Source organism: Convolutriloba macropyga, chromosome 15, assembly GCF_964194025.1.
Source record: "Convolutriloba macropyga chromosome 15, txConMacr16.3, whole genome shotgun sequence".
NCBI lineage: Eukaryota > Metazoa > Xenacoelomorpha > Acoela > Convolutidae > Convolutriloba > Convolutriloba macropyga.
The window spans coordinates 2803959-2817932 of NC_134482.1; the positions used below are offsets into that span (position 1 = coordinate 2803959).

Genomic DNA, 13974 nt, shown 5'->3' on the forward strand with positions numbered 1-13974 from the left:
GCAGTTATTTTCATTTTAACTTGTAAGTGGAATATCTGCTTCACAAACCATGGCTTAAAATCTCCGAGCAAGTTTGCTTAACAATTAGTACCTTGATTCTTCCAAGGTAACCATTCTGGAATGTCTGGGGGGGGGGGGGGTGTGGTAAATTAGCAAAAATGATTAACTCAAAAAAAACTCTGAAAGTAATGTAGATATCTTTTTTCGCATCAAAATCAAACTTACCTGGAAGAGTGCGGGGGATGGTTGTCTCTTGCCGAAAGAGGGCGCGAATGTCATCCGCTTGCCAAAAGAGGGCGAGAAATGGGACTTCGCTCCCAGTCGCTTCACACTCATCCACTGGGGGACTGGCTGGTTTCCCCAGGAAGCATCGGGGCTCATAAAGAGACCCCCTAAAAGTGAAACTACCATCAAATTGGTCATCGGGCGATATGCGTTTAGTACGGTCAATTTTGCTTCCTGTTGTTTTTTCAGTAAATAGTCAATAATAAAAATCTCTCACACTCTATGAGAACAACCAGCGCAAATACATTCACGAAATGAAATCAATAAAATCTACCACACATAAAAACACCACTAACTTCCTAAGCAGCTTTTAAGTGGACGTCAATTAAATACAACCGGAAAATTAAACCCGAATCAAAGAAAAAGAAACAAGTCGCTCAACATTTAAACATAAGAGAAAAAGTCCGTAACCATTTCACTTAAGGGAATGAATTTCTGGCGCTGATGTTTTTATTTCTCGTCCCAACTTCACTGTTGTGGAAAGGAATTATAGGACAAAATTGGTAGATTGTCGCACTTATGTCAATTAAGACCACCAAAACTGGTTTGCTTAAATTATATTTGTCTTCTCATCTTAAATGATGAAGCAATTTCGTATCACGCATTCACAAAACCTTTATGGAATCATTCCATCCAATAATAATGAAGATTGACTACTTTGTTATTACCAGAATTAACTCTTAGTGTTACATTTGCACAACGTTTTTACATGTTAGAGCTTTGATGTTTTTTAGCCGTACAATTGAGTCAATATCAGTGTCATTTTTAATGCAAAACGCATACCTCTGTGTTGGAGTGAAGTTTTTGCTTTTCTTTCTCTAAAAAAGTTTTAAAATCATCGGTTATCAATCATCGGTTCTAATTTACTTTTCGAATTCTCAAAAGTTATCCGATGAATTGATAACTTTAATATATTTGGCAATTACAATAATTTGAAGTTTTTTAAAAAAAGCATATCAGTTTTAGTCAAGTAAGACTTTCAACGAATCATTAAAAATAATCATTAAAAATAAGAGGGAAAGCCAAGCAAGCGGAAACAAAACGGAACGGAAACTGACCAAAAAGTAGGCCAAAAGACACTTTACTAACAAAACCAAATAGCATCCAACAAATTTCCCTTAATCTACAGGCACTTGTTGCGCGTGGGGCAACAAAATGCTGGCCTTAGTTTCAGTGAACCACATCCTTATTTAGCGCTTTTTGTCTTGAGTTCAATTAAAGAACCTGCTTACTGATAAATTAGAAACAACGTGTTTGTTCTTCATGCTAAAAAACTGAAGACTGCTCAAAAAAACACAAAGAAGTTGGGTTTAAGTTCCGCGTCCATAATAGTGCTGTGAGTCATGATGTTAGAGTACACCCAATTATTTAAGTCATGATCGTCAGCCGTGCACCTGTTGGATCAGTGGAGAGCACTTAATTTTTTGAGGCTCAATTGATTCTTCCCACGAAACTAATGTCCATTAGAATGTTTTTTCTAGCAGCTCGTTATTCAGTTTTCATTTTGTTTATATTCAAACACACAAACTTAGGTGGGAGGCGTCACGGGGGGGGGGGGAGGAGGCGTCACTGGGGGAGGGGGGCAATAGCGGGAGGAGGGTCTTTGGTTGCACGGGTTCCTTATGGCCGGAACGATATACAGGGGTAGGGATTGGGGTGAAGTGAGAGAAGGGGGGGGGGGGAGGGCTGATGTGGGGGGGGGGGCTGATGTTGGGGGGGGGAGAGGTAGGAGGTCAACCTCTGTGAACCGCCCTTCACACCATAAGTATAAGTCTTCAAAGCAGTCTCTGTGAATCGCATTCTTGGAGACTAGGGATGGGTAGGTGAGGAAGGAGTAGGTGTGGAGGGGGTATGCGGGAGGATGGGAGGTATGTGGTGGGAGGGAGGAGGGGTAGGTGGAGGAGGAGGGTGTAGTTAGGTAGGTGGGGGAGTGGTATCTGGGGTGGTAGGTTGGGGAGGCAGGTAGGTTGGTGGGGGAGGGAGCATGGTCGTAGGGGTTTATGGTTTAGATAAGTAGGGCTGACTTATGTATGATAAAAAAACGAAATGACCACTTCACTGGAATATAATCGGCCACTTCTAATTGCTATACATTACAAACCAAGCTACTGCTAAATTTAATTTTTCAAAAACATAATTCAGCAAAAAAAATTGGTAAATGTTTGAAACAAAGAAAACAAAATTCAAGTCAAGAACAATTTTGGTCTAGCTAAAGAAACATAGCCAGTTGAATACCGGAAACAACTCAAAGAGTTGTGCAATAAAAACACTTATCTAACTCTACATATTGCGAAATTATAAAAAAAACAAAAAAGAACAAACAGTGAGAGAAAAAGAAACAAAATTTTGTAAGAAGTAGGAAAAAATTGGTAAGTAGGTGGGGGAGGGTTTTTGGGGCGGGAGTGGGCTATTTGGGGTGAGTTAGGTTTTGAGGTAGGTGTGTGTTTGTAGAGAGTAGATGTGGGGGGATAGGCTATTTTGGGGGAGGTTTTGGTTAGATAAGTTGGAGGGAATTATATGGGACCAAAATTTTGAAAATGACTTTTTCATCATAAAAACTACCATCAATTTTTGAATAGTATAAACTAAGACACATAAAAAAAATTTTGTTCGAAAAGAGAAGTCAAATTGCAAGTCATGACTCAGCTAAAAAAACATAACCGGTAGAATACAGAACCGACTCAGAAGAGCCGCGCAAAAAAACTTATCTAACCCTACCTTTTTCAGAAAAACGAAAAAAAGCCATATACAGTGTCCAAAAACATCAGTTTTTAGTTAGAAATGTGGGTAAGTAGGTGGAAGTATTTGGTTGGGATAATGGGGACCGTGGGTGTGGGGTTTAGATCTGTGTGTGTGTGTGTGTGTGTGTGTGTGTGTGTGTGTGTGCTTGTGAGAGGGGGGGTGGGGGGTAGGACGGGAGGGGCCCCCGTTGGGTGAGGGGGTAGTTTAGATTGCAGGTTCTAATAACTCGTTTTTACAATTTTCATTTTGTCTTCATTAAAGCCCACAAATTTAAACACTACTGAAGAAAAACTTCGGAATAATTGCTCTCAAACAAACGATCCAGGCTCGGTTGGCTCCGTCAGTAGCTAGCCACTGTTTAATTAGGCTATCTTAAGCTTAATTGAAGGAGCGTGAGGTGAGCGCTGCGGGGAGAACGGCGTTTGAATGGGGGGCGTCACTCGGGGGCAATGACGGGAGGGGGTCTTTGGTTGAACGGTGTCCTTACGGCCTGCAGGATATGCAGGGGTATGGATTGGGGTGACGTGAGGGGGGTTGATGTGGGGTGAAGTGGGCGAGAGCTTTGCACCGCCCTTCACACCATAAGTATATATAATCAGAGCAGTCTCTATGAAACGCATAATTGTAATTTATGTGAGAAAGGAGTAGTTGGGCGGGGGGTAGGTCTCAGGGTAGAGGGTATGAGGGTTGGGGAGGAGGGGTAGTTCGAGGGGGAGGGTGTTATTGAGTAGGTAGGGTGTGGTATGTGGGGTGGAAGGTTTGGGAAAAAGGTAGGTTGGCGGAGGAGGAGGCATGGTGGTAGAGGTTTATAGTGTAGATAAGTACAACTGACTTTTGTATAAACAAAAAAATTCACCTTGAATATTATTTGCCATTACCATACGTTACAAAACCAAGCTACTGCTGAAATTCATTTTTTGAAAACATAATTCAAAAACCAAAAATGGTAAATGTTGGAAACAGAGAACACAAAATTCAAGTCAAGAACAAATTTGGTCTAGCTAAAGAAAGATAGCCGATTGAACATCCAAAAGTACTCGAAGAATTTTGCAATAAAAATCTTATCTAGCTCTACTTATTGCAGAACTAAAAAAAAACAAACAAGAAAACACAGTGAGAGAAAAAAAGTTTTTCTAAGAAGAAAGAAATGTCGGTAAGTATGTGGGGAAGGTTATTGGGGGCTAAGGGGGCTAGTTGGGGTGGGGTAGGTGTTTATGTAGGTGTGCGCTTGTAGGGAGTAGATGTCGGGAGATTAGTTATTTTGGGGAAGCTGTTGGTGTGATTAATTGGAGGGAGTTATATGGGATCAAAAATTTTCAAACTGACTTTTTCATCATAAACATTACCATCGGTTTTTAATTGGTATACATTACAAAATAAGACACTTTAAAAATCTTTTGATCGAAAACAGAAGTCAAATTGCAAGTCATTACTTCAGCTAAAGAATCATAACCGGTAGAAGACAGACCCGACTCAGAAGAGCCGCGCAAAAAAACTTACCCTACCTTTTTCAGAAAAACGAAAAAAAGAGCCATATACAGTGTGCAAAAACATCACTTTTTAGTGAGAAATGTGGGTAAGCAGGTGGAAGTATTTGGGTGGGATGTTGGGGACGTTGGGTGTGGGGTTTAGATCTCTCTGTGTTTGTGTGTGTGTGTGTGGGTGTGTGTTTCTGAGAGGGGGGTAGGACGGGAGGGGCCCTCGTTGGAGGAGGAGGTAGTTTAGATTGCAGGTTCTAATAACTCGTTTTTACAATTTTCTTTTTGTCTTCATTAAAGCCCACAAATTTAAATACTACTGAAGAAAAACTGCGGAATAATTGCTCTCAAACAACCGATCCACGATCGGTTGGCTCCGTCAGTAGCTAGCCACAGTTTAATTAGGCTATCTTAAACTTAATTGAAGGAACGTGAGGTGAGCGCTGCGGGGAGAACGGCGTTTGAATGGGGGGCGTCACTTGGGGGCAATGGTGGGAGGGGGTATTTGGTTGAACGGTGTCCTTACGGCCTGCAGGATATGCAGGGTTATGGATTGGGGTGACGTGAGGGGGGTTGTTGTGGGGTGAAGTGGGCGAGAGCTTTGCGCCGCCCTTCACACCATAAGTATATATAATCAGAGCAGTCTCTATGAAACGCATAATTGTAATTTATGTGAGAAAGGAGTAGTTGGGCGGGGGGTAGGTCTCAGTGTGGAGGGTATGAGGGGTGGGGAGGAGGGGTAGTTCGAGGGGGAGGGTGTTATTGAGTAGGTAGGGTGTGGTATGTGGGGTGGAAGGTTTGGGAGAAAGGTAGGTTGGCGGAGGAGGAGGCATGATGGTAGAGGTTTGTAATGTAGATAAGTACAACTGACTTTTGTATAAACAAAAAAATTCACCTCGAATAATATTTGCCATTACCATACATTACAAAACCAAGCTACTGCTGAAATTCATTTTTCGAAAACATAATTTAAAAACCAAAAATGGTAAATGTTGGAAACAGAGAACACAAAATTCAAGTCAAGAACAAATTTGGTCTAGCTAAAAATAGCCGATTGAACATCCAAAAGTACTCGAAGAAATTTGCAATAAAAATCTTATCTAGCTCTACTTATTGCAGAACTAAAAAAACAAACAAGAAAACACAGTGAGAGAAAAAAAGTTTTTTGTAAGAAGAAAGAAATGTTGGTAAGTAGGTGGGGGAAGTTTATTGGGGTCGAAGGGGGCTAGTTGGGGTGGGATAGGTGGTGTTTATGTAGGTGTGTGCTTGTAGGGAGTAGATGTCGGGAGATTAGTTATTTTGGGGAAGCTGTTGGTGTGTTTATTTGGGTGGACTTATATGGGATCAACAATTTTTAAACTGACCTTTTCATCATGAATATTACCATCAATTTTTAATTAGTATACATTACAAAATAAGACACTTTAAAAATCTTTTGATCGAAAACAGAAGTCTAATTGCAAGTCATGACTTCAGCTAAAAAAACGTAGCCGGTAGACTAAGAAACGGACTCAAAGAGCCACGCATAAAACTCTTATTTAACCTTACTTATTTTAGAAATTTTAAAAATGAAAAAAGAGCAAAACAAAGTGTGAATAAAATGATTTTCTAGTGAGGAATGTGGGTTAGGGGTTGTTGGGAGGATGTTGGGGACGGTGGTGTAGTGGTTAGGCGTGTGTGTGTGTGTGTGTGTGTGTGTGGGGGGGGGGGTAGGAGGGGGAGCTATATGGATGAGGGGGTTGTTTAGGTTGGAGGTTCTAATAACTCATTTTTTCAATTTTCATTTTGTTTTTTTAAAAGCCCTTATATTTAAATATATCTGAAAAACATCGGACTAATTGCTCTAAAACGACTGATCGGCGAGCGGTTGGTTCTTTCAAAAGCTAGGTGAGGGGAGTTGTAGTTGGATGTGGCGGTAGGTAGGGGAGGCATTCAGATGTGTGGGGAAGAGGGCGTGAAGGTAGGGGTTTGTAGGTTAAATAAGTAGGACTGACGTATATAGGATCGAAAGAAATTCAGAATGACCACTCTGCCTTAAGTGTTATCGGCCATTTCTAATTACTTTACCTTACAAGCTAAGCTACTGCTAAAAACCAATGTTCGAAAACAGAAGTCAAACATCAAAAACAGAGATAAATATTCGCAACGAAAGAAGTCAAAGTTGAAGTCAAGAACAAAATTGCTCTAGCAATTAAGACTTATCTAACCCTACTTATTGTAGAAAAAAGAAAAAGTAAATAAAAGAGCAGTGAACAGTGTGAAAAACCAGTTATTAGAGAGAAATGTGGGTAGGTAGGTGTGGTTTGGTGGTGGTGGTGGGGGGGGGGGGTGCACTGCGGGAGGGGGGGCTGATGTGGGGGGACAATGGCTGGAGTGGGTCTTTGGCTGCACGTGGCCCTTATGGTTTGAACGATGTGCAGGTGTCGTGATTGGTGGTGAAGTGAGGGGGAGGGCTGATGTGGGAGGGGGAAGGGAGGTGAACCTCTAAGAACTGCCCTTCACACCATAATATAAGCCTCCAAAACAGTTTCTGTGAATCGCATACTTGGAGGCTGTGTGAGGAAGGGGTAGGTGAGGAGGGGGGTAATTGGGGGGTAGGTAGGTGGAGGGGAGGTTTGGTATGGCGGTGCAGGTGGTGTGAGACACCTGCCTCACACAACCTGCACCTACATATCAACCCCTTCGCCTACCCACATACCACACCTACCTTTCTACACCCTCCCCCTCCACCTACCCCTCCTCCCCACCCCACAGACTCCCATCCCCCGACCTGCCCCCACACCTACTCCCTCCTCACCTACCCCTTCCTCGCATAGTCTCCAAGTAAGGGATTAACAGACACTGTTTTGGAGACTTACACTTATGGTGTGAAGGGCGGTGTGAAAATGTCTGTTGTTCGAAAACAGAAATCAACCTCCTAAAACAGAATTCAATGTTCGAAAACAAAAGTCAAACTTCAAGTCGTGATTTCAGCTAAAAAATGTAGCCGGTAGAATACCGGAAACGATTTCAAGAGGCTTGCAACAGTATAAGAGCTTGACTTTTATGCAAAATTCTCAGCAATAGCATTAAAATGGGGGCTAAATATCGAAATTTCACTAACGGCTTATTTTTTGCACACTTGTGTTTTTTATAACAATCGCTCGCCTTACAAGTTTTTAAACACCAGAATGGGCAAATATGTCCAGATCAGTTGGCAGGGAGCTCGGGGGGGGGGGGGGGGGGTCAAATCCTTTTGGATTCTGAAATTTGGGATTGAAATGTCAAACAATCGTTTTTGTCCCTTGGACAGATATGTCCTGCATATTTTCTCGGATCTTTTCCGTTTGTGCCCCCCCCCCCCCAGCTTAGTGGGTGCATATTATTTGCAACCCCCAGACGCACGCGCATTATTTTTACATAATGTTTTACTATGTAATGACACGTGCTCTGTCACTGGGGGAAGCATAACGTACTGGGGGGCACAAACGGAAAAGATCCATTTTCTCTTTGATCAAATTTTATCGTTATGACATTTATAATTTTAATCGGTTACCTCAAATTTGATTTCTCGGGCAACATTATTTTTGTTTATCAAACACCCACTCTTACAGACAGGTGCATGCTTCTATTGTTTACATTCCTTATTTTCTAATCCACCAGATTAATACCTTTTAGGTGTTGCTAATAATGATTGACTATCTTAGGCATATAATATCTAAACTCACGGACAGCTTAAGTTGGTTAAAACTCATTGTAACCTAATATGGTGAAATCGCCGTATTTATTAAGGACAAAACCTACGGCTTTGCAATCGTAGACGTATTAGTCATCTGTAATGGCATAATACTTCATGCGTTCGTCGGATTATAAAATCCACAATAACTTGAGAGCTTTTGAAATTGAAAAGATATTTATAACTAAGGACCCTGTTTGTTAATTATTTAATAATCGCCTCTTTGTTGTTATTGTAAAACCCCGTTTTGATAGCCCGCACACAACCCGTGAGGCGTGTCAAACATCGCGTGAACGACACGTGAATAATTGATGACGAAATCAAATGAATTGCAGTTATGGATTTTATTTCATTCAGTTGGAGATTTGAATTTGTTCAGATGTGTGAATTCTTGCTGTTGTTCAAAAAATAGCCGTTTGACAAACGTCCATTTTGTAATGGTTAATTCGATTTGTAAGTTAATAAGTTATAAAAGACTGTATATGTGGGTGACTTTTCTTTATTTTCAGCACCTGCCTTGGGGTGGATTAAAAAGCAGAGGTTGAGAAATTACCCCCGCCCACTTTAAAAGACGGACGGACAAATTTGGTTTGAGTACTTGCTTTCAATTAGGGGAACTTGAACGTCAAATCGCGCTCATTTCAGAACTTAAAGCTGACGTATGTATTATCATAAGAGCAATATAAGAGCAATATCCGCGAAAAAATTAAAGTTCCGAACTTTATAAACTTCAAAATAGTAAGGATTTTGGTTAAATAGAAAATTGTGTCCGTAAGCAAACCCCTGACCGTAAAAAGCCTGAAATATAATGCTAACCGAAATTAGAGTGAGTTATGCTATATTAATCATAACCGACTAAGGTCGGAGCGAATTGCTCTCAAACGATCGGTTGGATTGGGTAGTAGCCACCTGGGGCATGAGGATGCTAACATGAGGGGGAGGGGTGACTGGTGTGCGAGGGGGCAAGCGTTGGGTTGGGGGAGGGGCTGGGGGGGGGGGTGCTCGAGCGATGGGGGCAGGGTTGCGAAGGCCAGATGAGAGGGGGGGTTCAAATCGACAGGTGGAGTGGGGTGGAGTGGGAGTGTTGGGCGGATTATTGTGGGGGATGATGGTGGGTGGGGGGGAGGGGGGGGGGTATTAGCTGGCTGGTGGGGGGGGGGGGCTTCACATAATAAAAGTGTCTCCTCAATACAGTTTTGGTGAGTCGCATTCTTAGTGAATAGTAAGGCTTAATGCTCTAAAAAAAACTTAATGCCCTCCGAGCGCCACCTGTTTATCCCGTCAAGTGAAAATTGGTATTAAAAAGATCACAGGATAAATATACTTGCTACAAACTTCGTTTAAGAACAATTAAAAAATGATAATAAAATAAATATAATGGAAGATGAGTAGAACAAAAATTTGATTGTTTTGACTTTTATACTTCAGTTTTTATGTTTTATCGATTCATCAGCTTGAAAACGAACTAATACTAATAAAACTAAAGCTTTAAGTTTATAAGTTTATCACAATTAGCTCATGTTTTAATAATAGGGTTACAAACGTATTTGGACATTTGCTACGATACGCAAACTTCAAATTTGCGTCAACCTTAAAAAGTATCAGTCACTGTTATCCATAATACCATTTTTCAAGCAACCGTGGACAAATGTGACAAAAATTTGCCAATGATCTCGACGTGCCGTCTTTCTTATTTACACCAGCACTGTTGTCCATGGTTAAAGAATGCGATAGCTAACAGCATGTCAATTAGACTAGCAAGAGATTAAACGCTGAGTGATGACAAAAACCCTTCTTGCAATACTAATTGTGGCTTATGAAGTCACTTTGAAGTTAAGCAACTACCAGTATCATGGCACACATGATAAATTAATTTTTTTGGGTCTCACGAATTAATATATAAATTTGACTAATAAAATTTTCATCTGATTGACTGTTCAAAATGTTTGAAAATAGTTACGTTAACCACGATTACAAATAACAAAACTTTACTTTTCCTCGTCTCTTCTATTCACGATTATCACATAATTTTATACCATGAATGGCAGTGGCGTGATTTAAGAATTCGTGATAATGACGAAGTATTATCACCATTGTCCACGAAAGAACAAAACCACCCCAATTTGAGCAAAGGCGACTTTTGCAATACAATGAATAAAAAAATAGATTATTTTGAATCATTGGGTCCTAAAGATTGGCAGACAATTTTTTACAAGTTCTTTTGTGTTTTTGTTATATTGATCTCTAGGGATCAAATAGCGCAAACAATATAAATAATAGCTCATAAATTTTATGAAGGAATGATTCAAACATTGATAACTTGGCGTCAGAACTCCCAATTTTTCAAAGTATTTAAAAGCTTGGTCAAAATTTTTTTAGCAGGTTATTTGGACAAATAAATCATTCAATAGTAGTTAGAATCAAAATAGAACTACAATTATTCTTGGTCAACAAAAAAACAATTGATGATCAGTAATTTTCGCAAATAATTTGATTGAAGGCCACTAAAACTAGATAAAATGAAATGAGAATCAGGCAATATAATTCAAAAGAGCAATATCATATTACTGCAAACATATATTGTTAGAATTTCGATCAAACTATAGTCTTAAACTTAGTGAGAATTAGAAAGAAAGTTTGACTTACCAGATTAGAAAGACAAGCAATATGATTTTGATCAAAGAAATTATAAATGAATCGTCAAGAAATGGTGCTGAGAATCAATATTCGGTTCAAATTGGTGAATCTAGATAACTATTATTAGAGTTAGATTAAGTGATGTAAAATCTTCCCGGCATGTATTAAATGATGATGATATCTCCGGAAGTGTGAATGAATTCTTAGAAAAGTGCAAATGCATTCCATTTATGGTTCCCTTTGCGACTGATTTGCAGAAGCAAATCATATTGGGTAACCTTTGCGACCCCCACTATAAATCACGGTGCTAAGATTAGTTTTGTATCTTGACTTTTTCACACTGATAATGGGTATATATACAGCTGATTTTTGAGTCCTTTTTCATCCCCAAATTCAAATCACCATCTTGATCTTATAATCAGATCTCTCCTGTAAATCTCTAAATTCTACTGTAAAATATAATTTTGTTATTCTCTCATTTTTTGAGAAATTAATTCTTTTACTTAGTTAAAAACGCTTTTTATTCCGCTTGCGAAAGTCCATAACCCAACAGGTTATGGGCCCAGCAATTTTCTAAGTCATAAAATCAATTTCCAAAACAAAACTAATTTGTTGTTGACAGTCATAATCTTTTTCTGCTTAGTACCTTTTCTTTTCACAACTGTTTTGCCTGCTCAAACTTCAATGGATCAACAGACAGTGAAGCTGCTGACCTACACAGGAAAGGCACAGGACTTTCCAATCTGGAGCACAAGATTTGTGGCGATGATGCAGACGAAGGGACTCTACAAATCACTACTGGGGACAGAGGAGCAACCCAATGAGCCTGCGCCACTGGCCAATGGGGCAACCAATGATGAAAAGAAGAACCACAAGGTGCTGAAGGATGCATATGAGAAGGAAGTTGCAGACATCAAGGAGAAACGGAACAATGTGTGGTGCCATCTGGCACTGACTCTAGATGCAACAACCCTCATGCTGATGAGACATGACTGTGTGGGAGATGATGGCATTGGAGATGGAGCAAAGGCATGGAAGCTTTTGCAGGAGAGATTTCAGAGTGTGAAGACGCCGACAGTGGTGACTTTAGTGGCACAGCTTGCTCGACTGCAGCTCGAGGATTCTGAGGATTTGGACAGCTTCTTCATCAGAGGACAGGAGTTGTTCACAAGGCTACCAGAAGCAGGGGAAGCAGTCTCAGAGACCCTCTTCAACGCCTTGGTCCTCAATGGTCTGCCAATGAGGTATGAAAGTTTTGTTATACAGGAAAGCTTCAACCCGGCAACGAACTTCACAGAGTTGAGGAAAAGGCTGCAGAACTTTCATGAGAGCACGGTGCAGAGACACAAGGGACAAAGTGGTTCAGTGGCACTGGCAGTGAAGCGTGACTTCAAGAAGGGACCCAAGAAAGGAAACTGCTTTGTGTGTGGGATCCCTGGACACTTTGCCAAGGACTGCAGGACGAAGGAGACAGCACAATGCAGCAAGTGTGGTGAGAAGGGCCACCTAGACAGGGCATGCAAGAGACAAAGAGATGGAGGCAAACATGAGTCAGTGGCAATGGGTCCAACATTGGCTACACCAGACGAGGAATGCTGGGCAGCTCTTACCCAGTGGAAGACAGCAGGCATGCTAGTGGACAGTGGTTGTACAGATCACATAGTGACGAACATCGATGCGTTTCTGGACTTTGTGCCCATTCAATCAGTGGTCAGAAATCCCAACGGAGAGGCTTCCAGAGTGGTGGGCAGAGGCTGTGTGAGGATCAGCATACCCTCAAACAAAGGGGAATTCCAATGCGAACTCAAAAATGTTCTGTGTGTGCCGGACTATTCTTCAAACCTTCTATCAGTCTCAAGATGCACGGAGTGGGGACATAGCTTCACTTTCGAGAGAGGAAACAGCTGCATGAAACTCCAGAAGGGAACTCGGGTAAAACTAACACAAGAAAATAATTTGTTTTACTTACCCTGCAGCGTTCTAGAATTCAAGATGAGTTCCAACAGCGTGAAACTTGACAGTGCAAGGAAGTGGCACAGACGATTGGGTCATTTGAATCAAGCGGATGTGGTCAGGAATGCACCAGAGACAGTGGGGGAACTCGATGATGTATGCAATGTGTGTGCATTGGCCAAGATCACAAAGACTCCAGTACCAAGAGTGGCAGAGACCCAAGCAGAAGAGAAGCTGGAGAGGGTGTTCACAGACGTGATGGGACCTTTCAGAGTAGAGTCACTGTCAGGGTTCCGGTTCGGCATAGTGTTTGCAGACCAATACACGAAGTTTGTGTTTGTGGACTTGCTTAAGGCAAAGAGTGAAGCACTGGCCAGCCTGAAGAAATTTGTTCTCAGTGTGGGGACGCCCAAGAAGCTGAGGCAAGACAATTCGAAGGAGTTTCTCTCAGAGCAGTTTGAGACGTACTGCTTAGATGCAGGCATTCTACAGGAAAAGACCATACCAGAAACGCCACAACAGAATGGGTTAGCTGAGAGGTGCAACAGGACACTGCTGGATGGCAAGATGTTTGCTCATTGACTCAGGACTTCCCAAGATGATGTGGGAAGCAGCAATTCTTCACGCAGCAAGGATCAGAAACTTGGTTGTGAGACGAGGAGAAGAAAAATGCCCAGCAGAGCTGATGAGAGGTATAAAACCTAAGCTTCCAATTAGTAAATTATCTATTTTTGGTTGCACAGTCTTCATGAGGAAGAGGGACAGAGAAGTCATCAAACTTGAACCCAAGGCACTGGAAGGAAAGTTTGTGGGTTACACTGAAGGAGAAAACGGATACCTGGTGTGCATACCCAACACACGCAAGGTGATGGCAGTTCGAGATGTGATCATCAAGGAGTCTGAAGTAGGCTCAATCCCTGACAACAAAGAAACGGCGGACCTACTAGATGATGGGTCGGAACTGAGAATCTGGCACCCAGATGATGGTCATCAAGATGATGACAACAGAGACAGAGAGGACACATCTACTGCAATAAAGGAGGAGTGGCATGACGCAGGGAGCGTGAATACTCAAGAAACAACACGGAGACAAGAGGCCTCGGATATTGGAGAAACAGCACTAGATGAAGGATCTACTGCAACAAGAGGGAGTCACAGAGACTC

At 41.4% G+C, this 13974-nt stretch overlaps 1 protein-coding gene across 3 annotated transcripts in view; it reads right to left on the minus strand.

The window, feature by feature from the left end:
* Nucleotides 1-13974, minus strand: part of LOC142353905 (uncharacterized) — a 67222-nt gene that overhangs the window by 26234 nt on the left and 27014 nt on the right. For all 3 annotated transcript variants that reach the window (XM_075406135.1, XM_075406134.1, XM_075406136.1), the window contains one exon: nt 226-392. In XM_075406135.1, coding sequence (XP_075262250.1) covers nt 226-392 — 167 coding nt within the window. The remainder of the gene's footprint in view (nt 1-225; nt 393-13974) is intronic.